Here is a 27,871-nt window from a genome sequence, read left to right as displayed (position 1 = left end):
TTAGCCACATGTCACCTTGAGGTTTTTGAGCTCGACACCATTTGGACTCTTTGCCCCGATGAAGGTGTCCTTTTCTTCAGTACCTGACGCTCGGTGCCTGAAAGATAATAATAAATTAAATGAAATGCTAACCAAAAATGTTAAAATGTTTGGGTCTATGATCTAAGGTGAAGGCTGTGATCCCGAGAGTCAATGAAGCTTAAGTTTTGTATCTTATTCTGAATTTGTATTTGACCTGGGAGGATTTAGCCATTCTTGGTTATTTCTAGTTCTTCTTTTGAACGAATTCATATTTTTGTTCAAAGCAACATTCCTTGATCAACCTTATTACACTGTAAGCCTTGTTAGAGGGAGTTCCGATCATTAGGCCCCCCTCCCTTGCAGGGCAAACTGTAGTCAATATGACAGGTTCTCTGAAGCCTCCATTCCAATTCCAGAAATGAGGACGTCACGTTCCGTCCAAAACATTCAGGGCAAAGTGATTCTATTAAAGGTTGCAATCTGAGAATGTATATACTCACGTCTTCGAAGAGCTACGCCTCTCCAGGGCTTCGACGGTCTCGATCATGGGGCGTCCTTTGGTTTCTGGCAAGGGCAGCAAGAGGAAGCTGCCCACTATGGACGAGAGTCCAAAGATCACGGAGGGTGCCCAGGGTGTGATGGGGCCCTGAGACGGATGTACTTATGAAACTTTGTGGAAATGTTTCTACAATTGTAGTGGGAGGGTTTAGTGAGATTTGGGGAAACGTAAAATGTTTTGGCAAACGGTTTTTGGAGTAATATGTCTTGAAATGGTTTGGTGAAACAATTCTTTGAGTGATAAGTCTCAAAATGGTTTGATCAAACAATTTTTTTGGAGTGATAAATCTCAAAATGGTTTGATCAAACAATATTTTTGGAGTGTAAGTCTTAAAATGGTTTGATCAAACAATTTTTTTGGAGTGATAAGTCTCAAAATGGTTTGATGAAAAACATTTTGGGGGTGATAAGTCTCTAAATGCTTTCATAAAACAATTCTTTTGGGATGATGTCTCGAAATGTTTGGAAAAAAATATTTTTGAATGATGTCTCGAAATGTTTTAGAAAATGATTTCTTGAGGGTTAACAAGTTGAAAAAGGTTTTACTGGATTTCAATTAAATGGTTGTTAAAGCTTGTTGAGATCAAGTTTAGCTGACGATTGCTTGATGAAGTGAGTGAAAAATGTTTACATTCATCAGTGAAAACATTTGAAAAAATATCTAGATCATATATCTGGCAAAACTTTGGCAAATTATCTGTTACAAAAGTTTTGTAGAATACATTACACATAAGAAGTTTGATGAGAAACATTACTTAACTCACAAAGACACAGAATGTCGAACCTACTGAGCAGTTTCGAGAAACAACACCAAAACACACCAGATAATCTGTGACGTAAGGAGCGATGGCGCTTCCGACGCAAGACAGGGTCACACCTACGCCTAGTCCTTGCATCCTGACCTCCGTTGGGAAGAGTTCGTTCAAGTACACAAAGAGAGACATGAATGCCATACAGTTGCACAGTTTCCCCAGCATTGCCAGCGTGGTGACGAGCCAAGACAGATCTGAAAGACAGACTTTCCTTTACCACTATTGGCCTGTTCGCTGCCGTCTTTTAAAATATAGCTTCCAAATCAGTCTCGCCTTGAAGAAAAGAGACCAATATGTCTTGAATTGGGGCTAGCCTTCAGACAATTTATCTTGACACTCTTGGACTTATTTTGAAAGTGAGATAAAAATGGAGCCTATTCTTTGGACATTTTATCCAGAAATCCTTATTTTCTTCATTGACAGAAAACTGAAGACTATAACTGTTCACCATCTGTTAAACAGACCAATATGTCTTGAATTAAGGCCAGTCTTCAGACAGCTTACCCTGAAACTCTTAATTTCTTCACTGAGAGAGAAATGAAGACTACAACGTACCCACCATCTGTTAAATAGACCAATATATTATTACACCACAGGGGCTAATGTCTTGAAATTCAAGCTCCCAAAGAATATGGTGTTCATTAGAAATGTAGGATATACAGGAAAGGAGGATATACAGGAAGAATATCCAGAATGTGCTCTAGCTTTCAGACAATTTATCCTGAAACTCTCAACGTTCTCTCTGCACTGAGAGAGGACTGTAGACTCACCCTCTGGTATGAAGGCCAGGGCCAGCACAGCCACTCCGCAGAAAATGAGGAAGAAGATAATGGGCTTCTTCTTCCCCAGCCAGTTGATGAGAGGGGCAGCCACAGTGTAAGCTGGAATCTCCATGACCCCTCCGAGAACAATGTAGAGGAAAGGGTCTGTGCTGTAGATGTCTCCGCTTAGGGTGAGGCCAGCGTAGACGACGGACGAGCTGAACAGCACAGAGGAGAGTAGGATGGTCATGGAACGAACCTTTGGAGTTCTGGAAGGTGAGAGATGGAAGGTGATGTAGAGAAGTACAGTTATGAGTGGATGATAAAATAAAGTTTATTTGGTAAAAGATAAAAAAATTAAAGTGGAATTGTTATAAGGTGCATCCTCCAGAATCCTGGAAAGGAAGACGGAAAGAGATGTCATGACAGGTTTTTTTTGGAAAAGTATGATTGCAATGAAATGGGCGAGTGAAGTTGATGCAAAAAGCAAACAAATAACAAAGAAAAAGAAACTAAAAAGAAGATAGGATTCAGGAATGTTTTGAGAATCACTTACGAGGTTCTGGAAAGGGAAAAAAGTATAATCTTACAATAAATGCTTGCATGATAAACATATTTCATTGATGTAATTGAAATAAAATAGATCGAGTTGCTTTTGACCTTACCTAAGCAATGTTGGAATGTAATTTATCAATTGCTTCTCTTCTCTCTTCTCCTTTACTGCAGTAACATTTTGCTGAAAAGGAGATATGGAAAATGAAGCTGGTAGAACAACGTCTGCGATTATATCAACATCCCAAAATAGTTGCACCATAGCAATGGGCTTGTCAATCTATGTATTCCACCATAGTTAAACAGTGCCAAAGTCTAGAGCCTGTCTTAGAGAATCACCTCATCTTGGATCTCCTTGAAAATCTCCTTCAGTCTCTCATCAGAGGGCAACTCGACCTTGTTCCACCGGGCAGCTTTGCGTAGGACTCTAATCGCCTCATCTTCTTTCCCTTTCAGGATCAGCCAGCGGGGCGATTCATCTATCAAGCTGTTGAAGTAGAGGGGGGAATACTGTATGTATATATATGTACATTCCCCCTTTTACAGACTCATCATTTTTAACTTCCTTGGAGACAGAGTGGTCCGAGCGACGACCCAGAGAATGCTGATGACTCTTTTTTGGGGTGGTGTGATGTTAAAGTTCCTTACCTAAGCATAGCAGTGCCATGAGAGCTTGTCCAAGGCGCCTTTGAAAACTAGCTGCAACCAGTTACCTGAGGCGTGGACGAAGAGTGTGAATTCATGTGTACGTGTACGAGCTATGTCCATTCTTAATGGCAGGTATTAGCCAGAAGGATGGAGACGGTTGCCTTGGAGAGAAAGAGCCTGGATGGCTCTATAATGTGTTTTTATTTCTGTGCGTGATATTCCAGGCTGCAATGGGTAAGAGTTACTGTGCTTTAGCCAAAGATGTGGCTTACTGTTTTTTTTTGATATTTTGTAAAGATGTTCTATTTCATTTAATCTTTTGACTTTGTCTTTACAATTGTGTATGCTCATTAGTGTGTCCCTCCTGTCTTTTAAACAGGCGGATCTATTGATGTTGGCTGTGTCCTGTGTGGAGGAAACAATATTTTGGAGAGGAGATAATCGGTGTTTGACTATTACTGATTAAGACTATTATTTACCGGGGGTTATCTAAGTTACTTGAACTTTGGGTTATCATTCCATTAATTATCCTGTAAGAATCTGAGTTATTCAATTAGTACTTTATGGAGGAGTTATGAAGTTTCATTTGACAACGTCTGTGTGTGTGTGTGAGAGAGAGAGAGAGAGAGAGAGAGAGAGAGAGAGAGAGAGAGAGTAATTGGTAGTTGGATGGTTAACGACTGTATTGGCTGTTGGGGAGTTCTGGGTTGTCTGCTGGTGCTGGTAGAGATCTGAGTTCTGTTTTTGAGTGAGGTTTTCAGTCAGTCTTTAGTAAGAACTGGTGAGGTTTATTAGTGACGGCAGCGGTCTTTGAAGGCATTGGGAGTTCGTTGAGTTTTGTGTGTTTTTGTTTGTTATTGTGATTGTTAGGTTAGTGTTGTTTGATTAGAGTTGTTGTGCCTGTGCTGTTGTGATTTTTGTGTTTGTGCAGTGGTCTTTTGTTGTGTTTTGTTGTGATATGTGAGGTTGTGTTTCTTGGTTGGTTGCTGTGTTGTTTGGTGGTTGTGTTGTTTGGTGGTTGTTGTGTTTTTGAGTTGTTTTGTGGTTGTGTTCCTTGGTTGTTGTTGTGTAGTTGTGGTCCTTGGTGGTTGTTCTTGGTTGTTGTTGTTGGTGTTGTTGTTGTGTCCTCGACCAGCGGACAGCACAGGATAGCCCCGGAGTAACTGGAATGTTGGTAAGTACGTGTGTTTTGTGTTGTGTTTTGTGTTTTGTTTTTTGTTTTGTTTTTGTGTAGCTGTTAGGTCAACTGTCCTGCTGTATTCTGAAGTGTAAAGTAGAAAGTGTGACTGGGGTGAGTTGGGCAGCTGGACTGATTAGGTATATGTGGGGGGGGATTCTGCAGTTTTTTTTCTAGCTTGTGATCCCGCCACAACTTTACTTTGAATAAACATAACTTTTGTAGTTCTGACTCTGATTTGATGACCTAATGAGAGAGAGAGGGGAAGGCTATTTTCAGGGTCTGAGAGAGAGAGAGAGAGAGAGAGAGGGGAAAGCGCGTGGGTACGAGAGAGAGAGAGAGAGAGAGAGGGGGAAAGGAGCTGTTGGGTATCAGGGGGGAGAGAGAGAGAGAGAGGGGAGGGACAAGGCGTTACCAGTTCGCCTTCCGCTATGGCTTAACGCTTACCAAATGTGAAACGAGACTCTACTCTCGTAAGATAGATATGTATATATAATAAAGGCACCCCATAAAAACACCAAAAGGGTAGAGTTTATAGTATTATATTTCAAAGACAACTGTCTTCCTCAAAGGACAGGTAATGGATCCATTACCTGTTCGTTGAGGAAGACAATTGTCTCCAAAATAGGGTGATTAAAAACGAATGACCCTATTTCACGATCAAATATTTCGTAAGTAAATGTATGATTCAGAATGAGGGAGTAGGTGTTTGAAAGATCAGATTTCCCAGTTTTCTATAATTGTCATGTGACGCTGCCCGACCCATGACTCATGCGTCTGGCAGCGACAGCGAAAAAATGGCGACCCGTCAACAGAAGACTTTTTGCATTCTTGAGTTTGCCTAAACTAAATCAGTGATTACAGTGCAGCGTGCATTCAGAGTGAAATTCAGTTGCGATGCTCCTTCTTCCAAGAACATCCGAAGGTGGTTTAAGCAGTTTGAAGAGAGCAGGTGTCTGTGTAAAGTTAAAGTCCCGGGTGACGGCGCACTTCAGAGGAAGATGTGGAGAGAATCTGTGCTGTGTTTACCTGGAGCCCAAGGAAATCCACACGCCATGCAAGTCGTGAGCTGTGCATTCCTCAACCCACGGTATGGCGTGTGCTTAAAAAATGGTTGCAATTGAAACCGTACAGACTGTAGCTCGTTCAGGCGCTTAAAAACAATGGCTACCTACGACGAATGGAATTTTGCAACCAGATGCTGCAAATGATGGAGGGTGACGAAAACTTCAGTTCACTGTTAATTTTCAGCGACTACGCCACATTTCATCTGAATGGCAAAGTCAACCGACACAATGTGCGAATTTGGGGAACCGAATTTGGGGAACTCTGTTACAGGGCAAGGCTATAAGGATATGTTACGACACTGACTCTTCCCATTAATGGAAGCTGATTCAAATGGATTCATTTTTCAACAAGATGGGGCGCCTCCCCACTGGAGCTTATCAGTTAGAGCATTTTTAAATGAAAAACTGCCTCAGCGATGGATTGGTCGGATAGGGGCCCAAGACAGTGCTCTTTGTGCTCGGCCTCCTAGATCTCCTGACCTCACAGTTTGTGATTTTTTTCTCTGGAGGTTTGTAAAAGATAAAGTCTTTGTTCCGCCATTGCCAACTGACCTGGAAAACTTAAAACATCGAATAACAACAGCGATCAATTCAATTGATCCTGATGTGCTTCAACGTGTTTGGGAAGAATTCTCATATCGTATTGATGTTGTTTGTGCTGCAAGGGGTGGCCATATTGAGCACTTGGAACATGTGAAATAAAACTTGACTGTTAGTAGAATACATGTATTATAAGTTTTATTTTTTGCTATTTTTCCTTCATAAAATATTTAATCATGAAATAGGGTCATTCTTTTTTAATCCCCGTATAACGCTGTAAAATCTACCCTTTTTGGCATTTTTATGGGCCACCTCTATTAGGTGGAATTCTGTTAACAGATAATATTTCATAGTTATATGCATATCAATCTATATGAATATAAATCTTGATGTCCTAACCTTCTCCTAAGAGCAAAGAATATTTTCTCCTTCCCAGAGATAGCTAACCAAACTTACACTTCGCGTACTTACAAATGAAAGACCACTCTCAAGAGCAGAGGTAACGTCACAGCCACCTGAAGGATCCTCCAGTCCCCGATGACGGATGCCATTCCCCCCCATGCCATCATGCCAAATGACCAGGGCAGGGCAATGATGATACCCACAACGGATCGCCATCTCAGCTCCGCCACCTCCAGAGCTGAAGAGATGCACGAGATGATAGAGGATTGAAATGGATGTTTAGATATAGTAACCCTTAATGGACGGATTGCTCCTCGGGAGTAGTAATAACAAATTTGGGGTGGTGGACGGATTGATCCCCATTATCAGTAAGTTGAATGAATTAAACTGAACATAGAATTTAGGCCAAAGGCCAAGCACTGGGGCCTATATGTCATTCAGCGCTGAAACGGAAGTTGATAGTAAGAGGTTTGAAAGGTTTAACAGGGGTAAAACCTCAGAGTTGCAATATGAACCAATTGTAAGGAGAGGGTGGAAAGTAAGATGGAAAAATGAGAATAGATATCAGTAAGTTAGTTCATTCATTTATTCACCGTTTCATCTTCAATTCTGATGAGTATCTTATCTAGTACAAATCGATGGAGCTTGCAGATTTGATGCATTAAATGGAAGTATATCGGTTGATGAATGATGTAATATTTTAATAAATAATTGAACAAATGATTATGTCAATAAGTTAATTAATTCATTCATTCATCGATTCACCTTCACTTTTGTAGAGTACCTCTTGTAGTACAAATCAATGTCATGTACATTTTGCCTATTGTTGATTCCAGGATTTCAATCTGAATGTCAAATTGTTTTATAGTTTGTCAAGCCACATTGTCGAAATGTTTTTATTGTGGACATTTTGTAGATTCAGTGGATTACCAGACTAACAAACAAATGATAGAAATGGACGTAAACAAAGGAACTAACCCAACGGGTGGGCGCCATTCGCTGAAACGCATCCCTGCAGAAACCGGAGGGCGAGAATCAAAGTGAAGTCTCGGGAGAACACGATGCTGAGGCAGAGGATGGAGTGGATGTTCTGTGTCACCACCAGGACTGTCTTCCTGCCAAACCTGTGATGGAGAGAAGGTGATGTTAATTAGTTAGCCAGGACAGGTGAGGAAAGGTGAGATGCTTTGCCGCGGAGACGTTTCAGGATGTTCTGACCTTCATCTTCAGATTTTTCGTTTGTGGAGATGTTTCATTACTTCCTGAATCAGTCTTCAGGTTATGCCCTTGAGATGTTTCTAGATGTTTCTTAATCAATCTTCAGGTCTTTATACTAAAGTTCTTTGTGTTGAAGATGTTTCTGGTTGTTTCTAGATCCATCTTCAGGGGTTACAGTCTTACAGATGTTTCAAGTCGTTGCAAAATCCATCTTCAGTTTATGCCCTTGAGATGTTTCTAGATGTTTCTTAATCCATCTTCAGGTTTTTACCCTAAGGATGTTTGTGTCTGTTTCTAGATCCATCTTCAGGGGCTATAGTCTTACAGATGTTTCAAGACGTTGCTAAATCCATCTTCAGTTTATACCCTTGAGATGTTTCAGAATGTTGTAGAAGCCATCTTCATTTTCCAAGTTCCTTAGATGTCGTCCATCTAGTTTTTTTACATCTTTGGTGACCCCTAGCTAGAGGTCAGGTCACTTTGCTTCGTGTGGGGGGAAGTGAGTTTTACCTACAAAAATACTAAATATTCATTTTCAGTTTGGAAATGACTGAACCTAAAATATATCAATGCTAAAACATATGGCACATTGAAGTTTATTACTGTTATTTTTTTGTAAAACCCATCAAGCCACCTCTTCCCAAACTGACAACAGGAAGCTAAGTCTTAGTGACTGCTATTGGTCATCCTAACTCTTGTTCTTGGCTCTTTTTCTTCAAGTAAACATGATCACTGACTACTTCCAAGTTTTCCAGAACTAATTAAGTATATCTTAGTTTTACCAGACCACTGAGCTGCTTAACAGCTCTCCTAGGGCTGGCCCGAAGGATTAGCTATTTTTACGTGACTAGGAACCAATTGGTTACCTAGCAACGGGACCTACAGCTTATTGTGGGATCCGAACCACACTGTATCGAGAAATGAATTTCTATCACTTGAAATAAATTCCTCTGGTTCCGCGTTGGCCGAGCCGAGAATCGAACTTCGGACCACCAGATTGGTTGCCGAGCGCGAAATGCACTCGGCCAATGTGGAACTTCCAGAACTATCGAGTGGATACAAACCTGTCTGAAAGGTATCCAGTGAAGCTACAGGTAAAAATGGTGGCAATCATTTGCATCCCCTGATATGTAGCTTTCAGGTAAGCCTTTCCACAGACCAGCTGGAACTGGAACGAAATAAAACAAGTAAAAAGTGCGCCGATAGCATTACTAGACACATGATCAAGGCTAACTTTAATCTTAGATAAAATAGAATCTACCGAGGCTAGAGAGCTGCAATTTAGTATGTTTGATGACTGGAGGATGAATGATCAACATACCAACTTGCAGCCCTCTAGCCTCAGCAGTTTGTATAGATTACGGATAACTTTAACCTTAAATAAAATAAAACCTACCGAGACTAGAGAGCTGCAATTTGGTATGTTTGTTAAATGGAGGGTGGATGATCAACATACCAATTTGCAGCCCTCTATTTTCATTAGTTTTTAAAGATTAAATAAAATAAAATCTACCGAGACTAGAGAGCTGCAATTTGGTATGTTTGTTAATTGGAGGGTGGATGATCAACATACCAATTTGCATCCCTCTATTTTTTAGTAATTTTCAAGATCTGAGGCCGGACATAAAAAGTGCGGACGGACAGACAAAACGGACATTCTTAAGCTTCATTTCGAGAAATGAATAAGATGAATGTGGAATAAATAAAGGAACAGAAACATTTTAAAAATTAATGGAATACTTATTGAATGGATGAAAATAAATTAATACAAAAATAAATAATGAAATAAAACCAAAGAATAAATTCATAAACACTGAGCAACGACTAAATAAAAGAAATGAAATACTCCAGTGAATGAATGAAATGAATGATGAAGAAATAGACAGTGAATGAAAGAAAATGAATGAATGTTTGAGCACTGAAAAGCACATCAAAATAAAAACTCATCTTTACTTCAGAGGTCAGAGTCCACTCGTGAGTTGTATTGTCAAAGACCCAATCTGTACATGGATAAACTTCCCTTACTGTATTTCCTTCAGCTGTAGTTGCATTCACGTAATAGCTACAGGAATCTCTGAAATGATGAGATTGGTTACAGGAATTTATTGCGTCTGAAACGTTATATATTTTATTAAGAAAATTTGAAAGTATTTAGGTTTTTTCTTCAGACTACTATTTAAAAAAAATTTTTGAATTTTCAGGAATTTAATTCTTGTCAAACAAGAATTTTTTCAGAATTCAGTTCTTGTCAAATTAGAAATTTCAAGAATTCCTTATTTGTCAAATTGGAATTTTCAAGAATTCAGTTCTTGTCAAAATGGAATTTTCAGGAATTTAATTCTGATCAAACTGGAATTTTCAGGGACTTAATTCTTGTCAAACTGGAATTTTCAGGAACATAATTCTTGTCAAACTGGAATTTTCGATAATTCAGTTCTTGTCAAATTGGAATTTTCAAGAATTTAATTCTTGTGAAACTAGAATTTTCAAGACTTTAATTCTGGTTAAACTGGAATTTTCAAGAATTTATTTTTTGTCTATTTAAAATATCAAGAGTTTATTTATTGTCAAAATGGAATTTTCAAGAATTTAATTCTTGTCAAAATGGAATTTTCAGGAATTTAATTCTTGACAAACTGGAATTTTCAAGAATTTAATTCTTGTCAAACTGGAATAATCGAGAATTTAATTCTTGTCAAACTGGAATTTTCGAGAATTTAATTCTTGTCAAACTGGAATTTTCAAGAATTTAATTCTTGTTACATTGGAATTTTTAAGAATTTAATTCATGTCAAACTAGAATTTTTAAGAACTTAATTCTTGTCAAACTGAAATTTTCAAGAATTTAATTCCTGTCAAATTTTAAGTTTCTCATTATAGATTTAGATTTCTAAGGTTTTGGATTTCAACAAATTTATGAAGTTTTATCAAGTTTAACTAAAATTAATTCACTTCTTTCTGGAATCTAATTTTTCAAAAATTTAATTCTTGTAAGAGAATTTATTTTTAATAATTTAGATTTTTATGGCTTGGGATTTGATTTTTATCTAAAATATTTTAATTTTTGAAACTCGGTTTCTATCAAACCATGAATTTTGATAATTAGTAATATTTATTTTCTCGTGCAAAAGTGGTACTTTCATTAAAACCCATATGTTTTCCAAACAGAGGCCGACGGCAGAGGCAACAGTCTGGAACCTTATGGATAATGAACATTAAGTATTAGCTATTACTTACTCAGAAACACCTGTGTGATTCTCTGGGGGTACACAGGTGTACCCTACTTCCGGTGCCAAAAATACCCCGTTCAGGTATTGAGCTGGGAGAACTAACTCGGCTGAAAAAAGGAGAAGAAAAACATGAGTCTTGTAGAAGTTGGGTTTGGTGTTTAAGTGGATGGGTGACCTATTATTATTATTATTATTATTATTATTATTAATTATGATAATTTTTATTATTATCATTGGATGCAAGAGAGGTATAAAGAGAACCGTAAAAAAACTTAAGAATAGCAATAAGAAAAATGAGAAAAATAGAAATGTAATGAATACAGTAGATTAACAAATAATAAAACTGTACTTAAGAATAATGAAAAAATAAAGATATTGATGAAACTCTCTCAGATATAATCTAGTAGGCCTATTTACCTTGCACAGCCTCTTGCTCGAAAAAAAAATTTCAATTTTGAAAAATTAAATTAAATGAAATTAATTTGATGGAAATGAATCGTTATTCTATTTACTTTGCACGGGCTCTTCCTCCATAAAAAAGGGCCATTATAATTAAAAAGTTAATTTGATGAAAGATGATAGTTAAAGCTTTTATTTTAAATGAGTTTTTTTTTACTGACCATACATGTCACACAGAAAATAAAGCAGGTTCCACGGTCCTGTTCCCAAGGAAGTCAGGAGGTCCTCAAGTTTGTTGGTCACCATCTTTTTGAAAATATCTGCCAAGAAAGGACCTTAGATTACAGGCAGTCCCCGGGTTATGACCGTGTCGGCTTACGACGTTCCGAGGTTACGACACTTGTCAATAGACGTTATTTCCAGGATTACGACGCATGTTCCAGGGTTACGACGCCTACAACGCTCATCAGGGAGATGAAATATGACACCAAAAATGCAAAATAATCAATATTTGAAGGTTTTTTTGATGAAAAATGCCATAAGAATGCAGTTTACATAGTTTTCAATGCACCCAAAGCATTAAAAGTAAAGTTTTCTTAGGATTTTTGGACGTGTTTCCGGCTTACGACGCGTCTCAAGACCGGAACCCCCGTCGTAACCCGGGGACCGCCTGTGTGTATATATATATATATATATATATATATATATATATATATATATATATATATATATATATATATATTGGTGTTGACTTCACAAATATATAATATATATATATTATATATATATATATATATATATATATATATATATATATATGTATATATATATATATATATATATAGATATATAATATATATATTAAATATAATATATATATATATATATATAGATATATATATATATATATATAATTATATAATTATGTGTGACTTCACAAATATATATATATAATATATATATATATATATATATATATATATATATATATATATAATATATATATTTGTGGTCACACAATAATTATGTAACTTTGCGAAATGGAACTTTTTTGAAATTACACACTTTTCTTGCAATCAAGCTTAATTAGGCGCTTTTGTGAAATTGCGTGCCTTTGAGAAATTACTTTTGTGAAATCAAACATTTCTGTGAATAGTTCACATTTTCTGAAATTTTGCAATTTGTGAAATTGTACACTTTCTTGAAATGACACAGTTTTGTGAAATCAAATGCTGTTTGTGAATGTACACATTTTTTTTTCGGAAATTACACACATTTGTGAAATTGCACACTTTTTTGAAATGACACTTTTGTGAATCAAACACTTTTTGTGAAAATTACACACTTTCGTGTAAATCCCATTTTTGTGAAATTGCACACTTTTGTGAAATTACACACTTTTGTGAATTAAACACTTTTTGTGAAAATTACACACTTTTGTGAATTAAACACTTTTTGTGAAAATTACACACTTTTGTGAATTAAACACTTTTTGTGAAAATTACACACTGTAGTGAAATCACACACTTTCGCGTAAATCACACTTTTGTGAAATTGCACACTTTTGTGAAATTACAACACTTTGTGAAATCAAAACACTTTAGTGAAATCAACACTTTTGTGAAAATTACACACTGTAGTGAAATCACACACTTTCGCGTAAATCACACTTTTGTGAAATTGCACACTTTTGTGAAATCAAACACTTTTGTGAAAATTACACACTGTAGTGAAATCACACACTTTCGCGTAAATCACACTTTTGTGAAATTGCACACTTTTGTGAAATTACACACTTTTGTGAAATCAAACACTTTTGTGAAATCAAACACTTTTGTGAAAATTACACACTGTAGTGAAATCAAACACTTTTGTGAAATCAAACACTTTTGTGAAAATTACACACTTTAGTGAAATCACACACTTCCGTGTAAATCACACTTTTGCGAAATTGCACAACACTGTGAAATACACGCATTAGTAAGGTGACACCCTCCCTTTGTGAAATTACGCACCGTCATGAACTTCCGAACTGGTAGTGGCTGAAACAACAAGTTCAAGGTCTATTTCTATGTGAGCTGCCATTAATGACTCCGTGTTTTTCTGTCTGTGGTCATTGTTCTATCCTGGCATTGTTCCTTGCTGCAGTTTGGGTGAAATTCCTACATTTATGTTTGCAAAACTTCCATGAAGTTTCTGCTTTTATGCTTGCAGAAGTTCTCTGAAGTTTCTGCTTTCATCCTTGCAGAAGTTCCCTGAAGTCTTAGCCATTTTTAAATCCTTATTTACTCATTAATTATCAAACACCCATTAGACTCGGAGAACATAACCTCTAAAAAATCTCCCATGAAAATAATAACAGATTTTAAAGATTCATTTAATTTCTTTGAGACAACTATACACTCATTTGGAGCATTCAAAGAAGCTCTTTAAGGCTCTAAGTACACTTAATGTATACACTTAATAATACGGTTAAGTTATTCTAAATAATCTTTTCTCAGAATTTCAATTCAAGCAAAAGCACAGTTTCCGTGGCTCGAATTTCACGTTACGAACTGATTCTAATTAGCATATTTACCTGTAAGTTTTTTTTTTTTTTTCACCTGCGCAGTTCAGTCTAGTCCTTGAAACTCCTCTCTAGATAACCGTAACGGCCGTGTCTGTGGCTAAAACGGAACTGAAGCTACACTGGGCGACTTGGTACGGTTCCAAACGGCTGCACATGGGTCCACATTATTGCATGAATGAGCGTCAATTTTGTGAGAATGGGGTGAGAGTATGGCGCGGTTGCCAAACGTACGACAACAGTCAACACCAGTGAGTGAACGGAATCCTCGAGTGAATCTTTATTTACAACTAACAATCCTTACCTAAATTAGGTCACGTTTGGGCCACGTATACTCTGAGGAAGAAGAGGCATGCAATTGTATACGTGTACTGACGCATTGATATTTACATGTTTATCGTCACAGATGGCTCATGAGTAGCACGTTTAATGACATAAGCTCCCCCAAACTCCATTTCGAATCATATCGCTCTTGTGGGCTACCTAGGATAATGACTTATGCTGGCATAAGCCAGTTTATGCTAAAACTGCCCACAGGTGTAAGTAGTAAGAACAAGGATATTGAATTATGGAGCTGATATATTATTATTATTATTATTATTATTATTATTATTATTATTATTATTATTATTATTATTATTATTATAGCTGTTTCAACGGCATTAAATTTATATAGAATCTTCTCAATTCTTCTTATCTTTTTCTTATCAGCATGTAGTTGGCGTATCAGGTTTGCTTAGACAACTGAAATCTATGTCCTTAGGAAACCTGATATACAAGACACATGCTGATAAAAAAATGATAAGAAGAAGAATTGAGAAGATTCTATATAAATTAAATGCGTTGAAACAGCTAATTGTATTCAATGCTACTGCCCTCTGAAAAGGCCTCCTTCCTTATTATTATTATGCTGCGTTGAAAACAGCTATTGTATTCAATGCTACTGCCCTCAGAAAAGGCCTCCTTCCTTATTGTTATTATTATCATTATTATTGATTTTGTTCTAAAGGGTCCACAATAATACAAAATGTAAAAAGTCCGTGTATAATTTTGAAGACTTTACAGAAAGCTTTCGAACCCTTCCCTGGGTTCATCTTCAGTCCAAAAATGAAGATGAACCCAAGGAAGGGTTCGAAAGCTTTCTGTAAAGTCTTCAAAATTATACACGGACTTTTTACACTTTGTATTATTGTGGACCCTTTAGAACATTATATATACTCTCGTGATAGAGAGTTTTCCCTAATAATAATAATAATAATAATAATAATAATAATAATAATAATAATAATAATAATAATAATAACTAATAATAATATTATTATATTATTATTATTATTATTATTATTTAGGCAAGGCGCGCGTTAATATCTTCGTAGGTGGGAGGCTCGCGCTGGTCCTTCGCTCGGTCGTCTGGTTGGTTGGTGGTGGTCTTTTGCAGGCGTGTCGTGCCTATTATTGTCATCAGGATCAGGGCGGACAGCTTCAGCACGTATTTCCGCCCATTCTTCTCGCGGGCGGTGATGTTCCTCCTTCAAGGGGTCCCTTCATATCGGCAGTCTTCTCCCGTAGTTGCCGCTGTAGGAGGGACGTTCTGAAGTCCCTGGTCCTTTCTTCATTTCTTGCTGTGGGGTCGTGCAGCCTGATGTTTATATATTTCGGAAGGAGACCTTCTCGTAGACATGTTTTGTTAAACATGACTGCTGCTTCAGAACTATTAATCTTGTAAAGAGTCTTTCTGATGACGGCTTTCTCGTTGTTGCTTAGACTGGCGAGCAACGCACCAAAGGGCATGGTAAAATTCGGTTGAATCATTTGATTTTTTATTGCTTATTATTATTATTATTATTATTATTATTATTATTATTATTATTATTATTATTATTATTATTATTATTATTATTATCCTAAAACAATTGAACCTTGCATTTCTATAATTCATTTACATTCTCATCTATTTATCTATTAATTTGTTCTGTAATTTATTTATTCCTTCATCCATTATCTTATCAATTTATCTTTCTGTATTTCACAGTGTCTTCTGTAACTTCATTCAAATGAACACCAAATTCGAATAGGGGTTTATCTTCTGGATGATAATAATAATATTTTATTTTGGAACCACAGTCAAACTTTCTTGAATTTATGCCCTATAATAAATGAATTTCAAACACCTTTCAAATTTTGGCAAATTTGAATCCAACCAGAGATATATTATCATATGTGATTTTAGACTCAATAAGTAAAAGTTGTCTTATGAATAACTCTGTCCTTTTTAATTCAATATACCATCATTCATTGCAAATGACCTTATTTCTAATAACATTATTATTAAATTACACAGCTTAGTTAAATAGCTAAGATATTTGTACATAAATTACATTAACTATCGAGTAAGTTAAAACATTATCCACTGGGAAGCACCTGTCTTCCCTGTCACCATCTGGACTTGGAACAAGTGACCATCTTGACTTTGTCAGTAGCATCTTATATCTTACACATCTCAATGTCATCAATTTTATTTTATTCCTCCACGAATTTCTTCCGTTCTTCTCTTGATGCTTCTGTGTTCCTGAGGAGATAGAAAATATAGATAGATCACTATTTTTCAATGTCTAAAATCACAGGCTTTCAGTAGACTTTATTTCCATACATTTTCAGTCTCTGTTGTGGGAATTTGGATCAAGAGAGTCAAACAATTCGAAAGCTTTACTAGTATTTCTTGTCCTTCTTCTGCGTTTCCTTAATCCCTTTTTTTTATTTAAGAAACATGGTCTTATTCATCTCAGAGGTAATGTTAACAGGAATTTGAATATTCCTAAAAAACAATTTTGTTAAATTTTATGAACTGGGAACTAAAGCTTGTCTTTTCCCTTGAAGTAGATGAAAGGTAGAGACTATCTCTTCATCTATCTCTTCAGAGAGAGAGAGAGAGAGAGAGAGAGAGAGAGAGAGAGAGAGAGAGAGAGAGAGAGAGAGAGAGAGAGAGAGAGAGAGATGCTCTAATCAATCTTTGAATCTAAATAAAGTATAAAAGAAAGTGAGGTGAAATATTTATGTTTTCTGTATGTTGACACTTTCAAGAGAGAGAGAGAGAGAGAGAGAGAGAGAGAGAGAGAGAGAGAGACTTACGGCATCAATTTCTCCTGGGCATGATCATACCTTCCACCACTCCCCTCCAAGGCTTCCACAGTCTCTATCATGGGCATCCCTCTAGTCTCGGGCAGGGGTATCAGGAGGAGAGTAGCCACTAAAGACGAGAGCCCAAAGATCACTGAAGGTGCCCAGGGTATAACTGGGCCCTGGGGGCAAAGAGAGAGCGTTTCAGTTTAGGTTATTTGAGGTTATCTTCCAAAGGTTAGGTTATGCTTAGGTTTAGGTTAGGTCGGGTTCTTTGAGCTTAGGTTGATGTTTTGTCGAGTTGAGGGTAAATGTTTTTGGTGGTTGGGTATGTAAATCATTTTAAATTTCTTTGAAATGGGTATGTTTTTCCGTTAAAGTCTTGGAAAATGTTTGTGCAGTATTATGAATTATAAATGTTTGCCCACAAGATTAGGTTAGGTTAGGTTAGGTTTTTTTTTGAACTTGGGGAAATATTTGTCGAATTGTGGGCAAATGTTTTTTCTGGTGGGTTGAGAAAAGGTTTATAAATGCTTCGGAAATGTTGATATTGTGGTGCTGAAGTCAGGGAAAACATACCTGGCCAAATGTTTCTTAGAAACTTAAAACGTTTAAAAAACATTAGCTAAGAAGCAATACTTCGTCCCAAGGTAAACACAGATTACCCACCAGGTAATCCGTGACGTAAGAAGTTATGGCTGTCCCTACGCACACCATGGTGATGGCGAATCCGCATCCTTGCATTCTGACTTCGGTCGGGAATAGTTCGTTCATGTACACGAACAGGACCATGAAAGCCATGCTGTTGCACAGCTTGCCCAACATTGCGAGCGTCATGATGAGCCAAGACACGTCTGAAGTGGAGGAAGATGTTAATTTTTTAATTTGACAGCCTTCGTGAAGGTAAAATCGTATACGAACACTGACAGGCAGAAGTAAACATGAGACTACAGCTCTGCATCTGGGATGAAAGCTGTGTTTTTAAGTTTATCAGGGTACTTTTATTGGTAAAATCGTATACGAACACAGAGGGCAAATTTCAGCATGAGACAAGAACTCACCATCTGGCATGTAAGCTACATTTTTAAGCTTATACGAATACACAAAGGCAAATGTCAGCATGGGACTAGAACTCACCATCAGGGATGAAGGCCAGGGCCAGAACCACTACGCCGCAGAAAGTGAAGAAGAACATTGCAGGTTTCTTCCTCCCCAACCAGTTGATAAGGGGAGCAGCTACAGTGTAAGCTGGGGTCTCCATAAGACCTGCCAAAACTATATACAAGAAAGGGTCGGTACTGTAACTATCCCCACTCAGAGTGAGACCTGTGTAGACGAGGGCCGAGGTGAACATGATGATGGAAAGCAGGATGGTCCTGAAACGGATTTTTGGGGTTCTGGAAAGAGAGAAAAGGAGATGATTGTTGAAAACTGGATGGACCTGGAAGCCATATTTGAGGTTCTGGAAAGAGAGAAAGGGAGATGATTGTTGAAAACTGGGTGGCCCTGGAAGCCATATTTGAGGTTCTGGAGAGAGAGAGAGGGAGATGATTGTTGAAAACTGGATGGCCCTGGAAGCCATATTTGAGGTTCTGGAGAGAGAGAAAGGGAGATGATTGTTGAAAAACTCCCGGAATGGGCCCTGGCGAGGAAGGCCATATTTGCGGTTCCTGGAAAGGAGGAGAAAGGAGAAATGATTGTTGAAAACTGGATGGGCCCTGGAAGGCCATTATTTGAGGTTCTGGAAAGAGAGAAAGGGAGATGATTGTTGAAAACTGGATGGCCCTGGAAGCCATATTTGAGGTTCTGGAGAGAGAGAAAGGGAGATGATTGTTGAAAACTGGATGGCCCTGGAAGCCATATTTGAGGTTCTGGAGAGAGAGAGAGGGAATGAATTGTTGAAAAACCGGTGGCACCTGGAAGCCATGTTTGAGTTCTGGAGAGAGAGAGAGAGGGAGATGGATGATGAAAACTGGATGGCCCTGGACGCCATATTTGAGGTTCCTTGGAGAGAGAGAAAAGGACGATGAATTGTGAAACTGGATGGCCCTGGAAGCCATATTTGAGGTTCTGGAGAGAGAGAAAGGGAGATGATTGTTGAAAACTGGATGGCCCTGGAAGCCACATTTGAGGTTCTGGAGAGAGAGAAAGGGAGATGATTGATGAAAATTGGATATCCCTGGAAAGGATTTTTGGAATTCTGGAAAGGGAGAAACATAAGGGTGATAGAAAAGGATAATCCTGGAGCCCTGGAAGAACAACAGGATAGTCCTAGAAAAGATTTTTGGAGTTCTATAAAGGGTAAACTGGATGGCTCTGGAATGGGTTTTTGGAGTTTTGGAAAGGGAGATAAAGATGGTTGATAAAAACTGGATGGCCCTGGAATAGAATTCTGGAGTTCTGGAAAGGGAGATAAAAGTGGTTGATAAAAACTGGATAGCCCTGAAACACATCTCTGGGCTCTGGAAAGTGAGATATGGTCTATGTAGGAGCCATCAGCCATTACCTGTAACCAGATAGACTGGAATGACCCATGAGGTCAAGAAAAGGAGCCTGTAATGAGCCTGGAACTCATTTTTTCGAGTTCTGGAAAGCTAAAGAAGAGATGATTGCCAAGAGTGGCGTTTGTGGAGAAAATTAATTCAGGAGTTTATAGAGGCTTGAGATTTAGTTTGAAGAATAGAACATGGGAATGATGAGAATTCTGGAATGTTAAGCTCCAGTTCTGGAATGTCGTTTTTGGTCTGGTAGACATGGAAGAAAGTATAACAGTAATAGGATACACTTATAGAGTTCTGAAGGGTAACCATTTAAATATGGAAGAAAGTATAACAGTAATAGGATACACTTATAGAGTTCTGAAGAGGGGCCATTTGTAAACATCAGTTGCTTTAAATGAATATGACTGAAGTCCTAACTGCTTTCATATCTTAGAAGTTAAAAAGGAATAATACTTATTTCATCTCTTACCTGAATAATGTTGGGACATACGATGAAAACTGTTTCTTAGCTCCAGTCTTTTTCTTATCTGTCTCACCATTTTGCTGGAAAAACAAAAAAGAATATATTAGAATTCAGTTGCATACAAGTTTACAATTTTTTTTCCAAATAATAGACTACATAACATTAAACTAAATCTTTTTAATGGACTTCATTGTATTTTATGTATTTTACCCCTGTGCAGCTGGAGGTAACAATATATATATATATATATATATATATATATATATATATATATATCGTTACCTCCAGCTGCATCTCCTTGAAGATCTCGTTCAGCCGCTCATCACTGGGCAGCTGGGAACCGTTCAAGCGGGCAGCTTTGTGTAGGATCTTGAGGGCCCTTTGCTCTTGACCTTTGAGGATGAGCCATCTGGGAGATTCGTCTATGAAGCTGCGAAATACAAGAATATGTATGAATTATGCATAATGGCTGAGATTTTCTGGAGTAATGGTCTTCCAAGAAGCATTGGCTTTTGAACGAAAGGTAAGCTGAAAGGTTTCAATGTCTCGAGAATAACATTCTAAATAGCTCAAACTGAGGACTGAAATTTCAGTAAAATACACAAATGATACGCGTACATAGACCTATACGCACACGTACACAAGCTACTTGACTCAATCTACTCACAAATGGAAACCGAGTCTCAGGAACAGCGGCAGAGACACGGACAACTGCAAAATGCGCCAGTCTCTTATCAGGTAGGCTATGCCCCCCCACGCCATCATGCCCAGTGCCCAGGGCAGGGCAATGAGGATGCCAACGATTGATCTCCATTTGACCTCGCATGCCTCCAGAGCTGTGGGCAGTTAAGTGGTTAGCATAATTGTTAAAGGATTGGAAAAGTGAATGAATTGATAACTCAGGTTATAGGTCAAGGCGCTTAAAGTGGACTGGGTGATTTGTTTCAGGGGGAAATAATGTGGACAATATCAAAGTCTTCTCAAATCCCCATGCAGAATTGTTTCAAACATCCCTAGATAAAACCATCTCTATCATCCTCATACAAAACATCTCTTGCATCTCTAAAGTGCATTTTTTCAAACCTCCTTAGAGAAACTCTCAAACATTACGACACAAAATCTACCTGAACATCAAAACACAGCAACTTCTGCAACATCCATGCAGAAAATTATCTCTCACCATCCCTATGCAGGACATCCTCAAACATCCTTACTGAAAGTAATTTCAGACATCCCTATATGCAACATCTCAAACATTTCTTTAAAATTACTGACCCAGGGCATAAGTAGAATTAGTGGCGAAGATCCCCTGAAGAAAACGCAGGACGAGAATCACAGTCATGTCGTTTGCGAAGACGATGGAGAGCGTGAGAATGGAGTGGATGATCTGCGTCACCACCATGACTGTTTTCCTTCCGTACCTGTTCCAGAACTGAGAGTTAGTTTGTAAGCTACAATTCTTATGAAGAAGTTGTTAACTATCTGAACTTAACAAGCAGGTATACACCAAGGTACGCACCACTTATCTGGAATGTACCCTGTCAACGTTCCTTCTGTACCTGTTTGAGAGCTGAGAGTCACTATTTTTATGTGGAGGTTAATTGGAAGGACAAACCAATAGCTTTGTCTAGCTATCTGAACTTACTCATCCAGTACCACAGACTGAACTTAACCAACAGGTACGTGCCTATCTGGAATGTACCCTGTCAATGTACCTTCTGTACCTGTTTGAGAGCTGAGAGTCACTTTGTAAACTACTATTTTTATGTGGAGGTTAATCAGAAGGACAAACCAACAACTTTGTCTAGCTATCTGAACTTACTCATCCAGTACCACAAACTGAACTTACGAACAGGTACATGCCTATTTAGAATGTACAGTATCAACGTACCTTCCATACCATTTTCAGAAGTGAGATTCATTCTGAAAGCTACAATTTTTATATAGTGGTTAACTAGAGAGACAAACTAACAGACGTAACTACTATCTGAACTTAATCAGCATGTATGTCACCATCTGAAATATACTTTTCATTGTACATTCTGTACCTGTTTCAGATCTGAGAAGTCAGTTTGAGAGCTACTACTCTCATATAGATATTAATTGAAAGGACTGTCAGCATCCTTGTCTAGCTATCTGAACACAATCAACGTGTACTCACCGATCCGAGAGGTATCCAGTTAATGTACAGGTGAATATGGTGGCCATCATTGGTATACCCTGGTAGGTGGCTTTCAGGTAGGCCTGCCCGCAGACCAGCTTGAACTGTTGGAAAGAAACAAAGAAGAATGGTGATTATAGCAGGATAGATAAAAGAAAACTTATGACACAGAATCTCACTACAAAAAGCTAAGTAGTTTGGTCTGTCTGTCTGTTGTCTGTAAGCAATTTTCAACGGTGCAGAATTCCATGCAAGTGCTTAGCAGCTGATGGACCAATCTATTAGCATTGGGGGTTAAAGAGGGGTGAAAGAGAGAGGGTCTTTCCCTACTCAGTGACTACCTAACTAACAAGACCAAGCCATTTTCAAATCGTTGCTGAATATGGTAAGATAAGGGTGAAAATTACATCTGGGAAAACTACCGCTCGGTTGGTAGTTTACGGTAAACATTGAACTGTGAATTCTTGCGTCCTGATAAGTGGGGCAGGTACAACAACAGGTACAACAACATACAAAAATAACAAGAGAAGGAAATAAAAAGTTCAAGCGTTAGCTCAACAAATAAACACCGGTGTTAGATAACTGTTACTTTATAGTACAGTCACATCGTCTGGGACCGGGGCACCAAGGTACCGTGCCCCGCTACCTATACTCTGTTTTCTTCCATCTGTCCATCCGGCTGTGGTGTTTGCGCACGGTAACACTGCATCCCGGGCTTTAGATAATATCTTATTTCGAATATTAACAGTATTAACGGTGTAATTTGCATACAGTAAATTATTAAAACACTATTCAGTTGCAAATGTACACCCAGATATCCTTTTATTTACCTAAAACTTACACATAGAGTAACTATTTAAAGCCCGGGATGCAGTATTACCATGCGAAAACACCACAGGCGGATGGACAGATGGAAAAAACCGAGTATAGTGAACAGAAAATAAGAGAAAGACAGAAAACAGAAAACTTACCTCAGAAGTAAGAGTGGATTTGTACGTCGAGTTGTCGAAGACCCAGTCAGTGCAAGGGTGTTCTTCTCTCACTGCATCTCCTTCAGCTGTTGTTGTATTCATATAATAGCTGCATGAATTTCTGAAATGATGAATAAATATGAAAAATAAATCAAAAGAAGGAATTAGAGGGGAGATAATGATGAAGATAATTTACAATATCTACAGGGAACGTCAAGGAAAGTATTCAGTACTGAACAACGTTTCGGGAATCAGCAAACGTAGAAGGGTAAAAGGAATTGGCTCACAGCCTTATGGGGACAAAGAAGAAGAGAGGAAGTACCATTTGAGTTATTACTTACTCAGAAACACCCGTCACGTTGGGATAATCTGGGGGTATGCAGGTGTAACCAACTTCCGGTGCCAGGTAGACGCCACTCAGGTAGTGGGGTGGGTATATGAGCTCACCTAATATACAAATAATAAAATGTATATATATATATATATATGATATATATATATATATATATATATATATATATATATATATATATATATATATATAATATGACCAATATCCTAACTAGGCTTGAAAATATCACTGTTCCTAAAAATAGCTTCTATTTGAAACATGTAGGAAAGATGGCAATTACCATCCACATCTGAGCATTACCTAAACTCAAATATCCAGGAAAAAGGATAATTACCATCCACATCCCAGAGTTCAAACTTAAATCTACAGGAAAGAGGGTAGTTACCATCCACATCAGAGCATTACCTAACCCAAACCATCCGCCGTTGAACCCAAGATAAACCAAAGTTGAAAACAATCCACTTACAGAAAGCATCGCAAATAAAGAAGAGAATGTTCCATCTTCCAGTCCCCAGGGTGGTGAGGATATCGTCGAATTTATTGCTAGTCATTTTATCCTCAGTTTCAAAGTTCCACCTGAGTTGTTCCAGGCAAAGGTTTCCAGTTTCTCTCTGGAAATTGTGGTGGTTTGGTTACCGGAGAGAAATGTTATGGTATTTGTTGTTATAGATATACTCATAATCATATCTTTTTATGTTATTAGTTCATAAACATTTTGGGTATAGAAGAGAATTGTCATGAGTTTTGTCATGTTATTATTAATATAATCATTATCATATTTTTATGTCATTAATAGTTAATGAACATTTTGGTTATAAAGGAGAGTAATAATGACATTTGTAATATTATGACAAACAGCATTTCTATTTTTTAGTTAAAATAGATATAAATTGTAGTGGAAAAATACATAATTGTTATCAAAGTATCATAAACTAAAAATAAATTAAAATTTTGAGTCAAAAATGAATAATGAAATAAAAAAAACTGAAAATGCTTCAATAATTATCCAATCAGACGGTCAATTTCACCCTGATATAGAATTCTTCAAGGCATAAGGCCTTCTCCCACACACCTTCGTCTTACTCTTCCACTTCTGGAAGCACAGAAGAAAATTCTGATCGTTAAGAATCTAGTGATGTCAGACTCTGCAGTTGGTAGACTTATTCAGGCTTAAAGCTAATGTAAGATATAATTATTTTAGAAATAACAATGGTTAAGAGAGAAATAAATTATATTGAGAGAGAGAGCAGAGTGAGAGATGAAGAGGAGAGAGAGAGAGACGAGAGAGAGAGAGAGAGAGAGAGAGAGAGAGGACGAGGCGAGGGAGAGAGAGAGAGAATTTATTCGAACTTAATAATTGTTAAAAGAAAAATTATTCATATTTAAATATAGTTATCTTGGTTATTGTGGGGAGAGAGAGAGAGAGAGAGAGAGAGAGAGAGAGAGAGAGAGAGAGAATTTGAGTGCATTCATCAATAGCTTCAGGTATGTCCATCCACGCATGCGTCGTGTGTCTGGATTACCTGAAACTCATCTCGTGTTTCCATAGACACAATTGGTAAATATTGGCTCAGTAACAATAGTACTGCATTACAGCTGATTCTAATATGAGTATAAATATATAAGATGTATCCATTTGTTGTTATATATTTTTATACATAGAGTACAAATATCATAAGTATATCATTTGTGTTATATATTTTTATATATATAAGTACAATATTTATAAAATTCGGTCGAATGACGTCACAAAACGAACTAGTAATTAAAAGCGCCGTCATGTCAATTCTGATAATACTTTGGCTTGATTTTATTATAGATTAATATCGACACATGCAATTGTGTATACATGTGTTGTGCATGTGTATTAGAACACGTATGCGTGCTTTTTTAGTTTTGTATAGAAAATATTATTGTGAAAGTGTATGTATACATACATACATACATACATACATACTATATTTATATATAATATATATATATATATATATATAATATTATATATATTTATACGGTATATATATGTGTGTGTGTGTCTATGTATATATACATACACTTCCACAACAATATTTTCTATATTTTCCACAATAATATTTGACACACTGTGTTTTTGTTGTATACTGAGGAAATACAAAAATATAGCAAAATAGAAATAGTGTGCATATATATATATATACACATACTATATAAATATACATATTATATAAATAAATACACACTATTTTTGTATTGATATATTTTTGTTTCCTCGGTATACCACAAAAAACACTGTGTCAAATCATCTTTAGTTACTCTGTCTCCTTCTCTTTCCAAAATTTAACAGCGCACTTCAGAGTAACGGGAGAATAAGATAAGAATAACAGAATGATAACAAAAAAGGATTACCTTACTGTAATTTCACCCCCAGAAGTCAACGCCAGTAACAGAGATGCCTTCTTCGTAAGTACTGTCAAACTATGATGACTTAGGAGTTCTTAACTGTCATTGTACGATAGAGAGACGTCATACGGTTATATAATTGCTCGCCCTAAGACGTGTCTTAGCATTGGCGAGCGTCTGCTGGCGTCTCTGTTATTGTATTGTTGTGTATGTCTCTGAGGATTGCTGGTAGAGTCAGTCCCTCTCTCTCTCTCTCTCTCTCTCTCTCTCTCTCTCTATAGTTAGACCTCATCTTGAATATGCAGTACAGTTTTGGTCACCAACACTAAGAAAGGACATAAACAGATTAGGAGTACAAGCAAGAGCCAAAAAGTTAATTCCATCCATCAGGCAAATAGGTTACCGTAGAGTCCCAGGGGTCTCCAAACTTTTCAATGTAAGGGCCACATTATATATTTCCCACATTTATGCGGGCAAAAGGAAAAAAAACAAATCAGTGCCAGTAATTTAATTTCCTCAAATATTAGAGTATAAACATGGAAAAATGAAAACATATCTTGTTGGAAAAAATCAGGGTAAACTAAATAGATTCCTGCCTTTAGTTTTATGCAACCATATTAGTGTGACGGATGATACTGACATTTTGACTTCAAAATTTCATTGAAATCAGGTTCCAGATTAGATGAACCAATTGTAAGAATTGATTTCAAATGATCATCAGACAAATTTGCTCGATAGTTAGATTTCACATACTTCATTTTGGAAAATGTTTGTTCACACAAGTATGTTGCACCAAAAATGGACACAAAACTACAAGCAAACTTTATCAAATTTGGAAACTGATCTGGCTGCAGGCATTTATAAAACTCAATCAGATTTCCTTCTCTATACTCATCTTCCAGTCTGTCATCTGCCTGGAGATCAATAATTTCCATTTGAAATTGAGTTGGAAGATTTTCAGCATTGCCGTCAAATGGATTATGAAAGAGCCTGATTTCATTTGCTTTGGCATCAAGGTCAGCAAATCGCTCCTGAAACTGTTTTTTCAAATCTGAAATGATTTCATTTGCAAATGAAGAAGGAAATTCAACTTTACTTTCTGCATGAAATTTTTCACAACATGGAAAATGAGCAAAATTCTCAACTTTCACCTGGCCTTCGAATAGCGCAAGTTTTGTTCTGAATGCCTTGACATGAACAAAGTAGTCCCCGATTCTGATAATAATGGCGACGCCAGTCGTGCGAAAATGTTGTCTTCAAGGGCATGACTAAGGGATTTCTTTTGTTTGGCGGGCCGGATGTGGCCCGCGGGCAATAGTTTGGAAAGCCCTGCGCGTAGACGACTAGAGAGAGCCTGAACCAAGACCTTGGCCTGAACATGCATGGCTTAGAAACACGGACAACTAATAGAAACATTCAAAATACTGAAAGGCATAGCAAAAGTAGACATACAGGATATGTGACACGTGGAATAAACTGCCACCAGAAGTTGTAAACAGCAACATTGTGGAAGAGTTGAAAAGAAAGCTGTAGACAAAGTCATAAGGAGGTCACCGTGAATGAACAGTGAAACCTGTTCCTAGAGATAAGCGAGCACACGATGTCTCCTCTTGGATGGACTAACAAGTCTTTGAGGCATCCTAATCCTTGTAACTCTTTGTAACTCTCTCTCTTATTGTTTTTAATAAGATTAACATAGAATAATGGTTAAAAATAATATTAATTTGATGGATTTGTCTAAGATGCACCAAAGGCTTATTTGAATAACTGAGTCTACAGAATATTTTAGTTTTCTAATTGCTGTCTACAAAATATATCATTATAATTACTGGCTACAAAATATCTCATTCTAATTACTGTCTACAAATTAAATCACTTATTTCAATCACAGTCTACAAGATATCTCACTTATTTCATTTACTGTCTACAAAATATTTCATTTCTTTTAATATAACTGTCTACAAAATACCTCACTT

At 37.2% G+C, this 27,871-nt stretch overlaps 1 protein-coding gene across 1 annotated transcript; it reads right to left on the bottom strand.

Annotated features, from left to right (window-relative positions):
- On the bottom strand, positions 1-26,129 carry LOC135204990 (uncharacterized). The gene is made up of 26 exons (XM_064235218.1): positions 25,902-26,129; positions 23,983-24,127; positions 23,506-23,611; positions 23,165-23,285; positions 22,194-22,297; positions 21,308-21,453; positions 20,700-20,868; positions 20,315-20,462; positions 20,039-20,112; positions 18,206-18,465; positions 17,738-17,922; positions 17,081-17,250; positions 16,484-16,520; positions 13,989-14,022; positions 11,607-11,705; positions 10,994-11,093; positions 9,710-9,830; positions 8,821-8,924; positions 7,517-7,662; positions 6,608-6,776; positions 3,044-3,191; positions 2,818-2,888; positions 2,162-2,421; positions 1,401-1,585; positions 522-667; positions 1-97 (listed from the first exon to the last, which is right to left on the bottom strand). Exons 2-26 carry the CDS (start codon positions 24,065-24,067, stop codon positions 1-3), a joined length of 3,285 nt encoding a protein of 1,094 aa, XP_064091288.1. The 5' UTR covers positions 24,068-24,127; positions 25,902-26,129.
- Between the last annotated feature and the right edge of the window lie 1,742 nt (positions 26,130-27,871).

This window comes from Macrobrachium nipponense, chromosome 48 (genome assembly GCF_015104395.2).
Source record: "Macrobrachium nipponense isolate FS-2020 chromosome 48, ASM1510439v2, whole genome shotgun sequence".
Lineage (NCBI taxonomy): Eukaryota > Metazoa > Arthropoda > Malacostraca > Decapoda > Palaemonidae > Macrobrachium > Macrobrachium nipponense.
The sequence above is the reverse complement of the archived record's forward strand: the minus strand, read 5'-3'. Positions and strand labels throughout refer to the sequence as shown.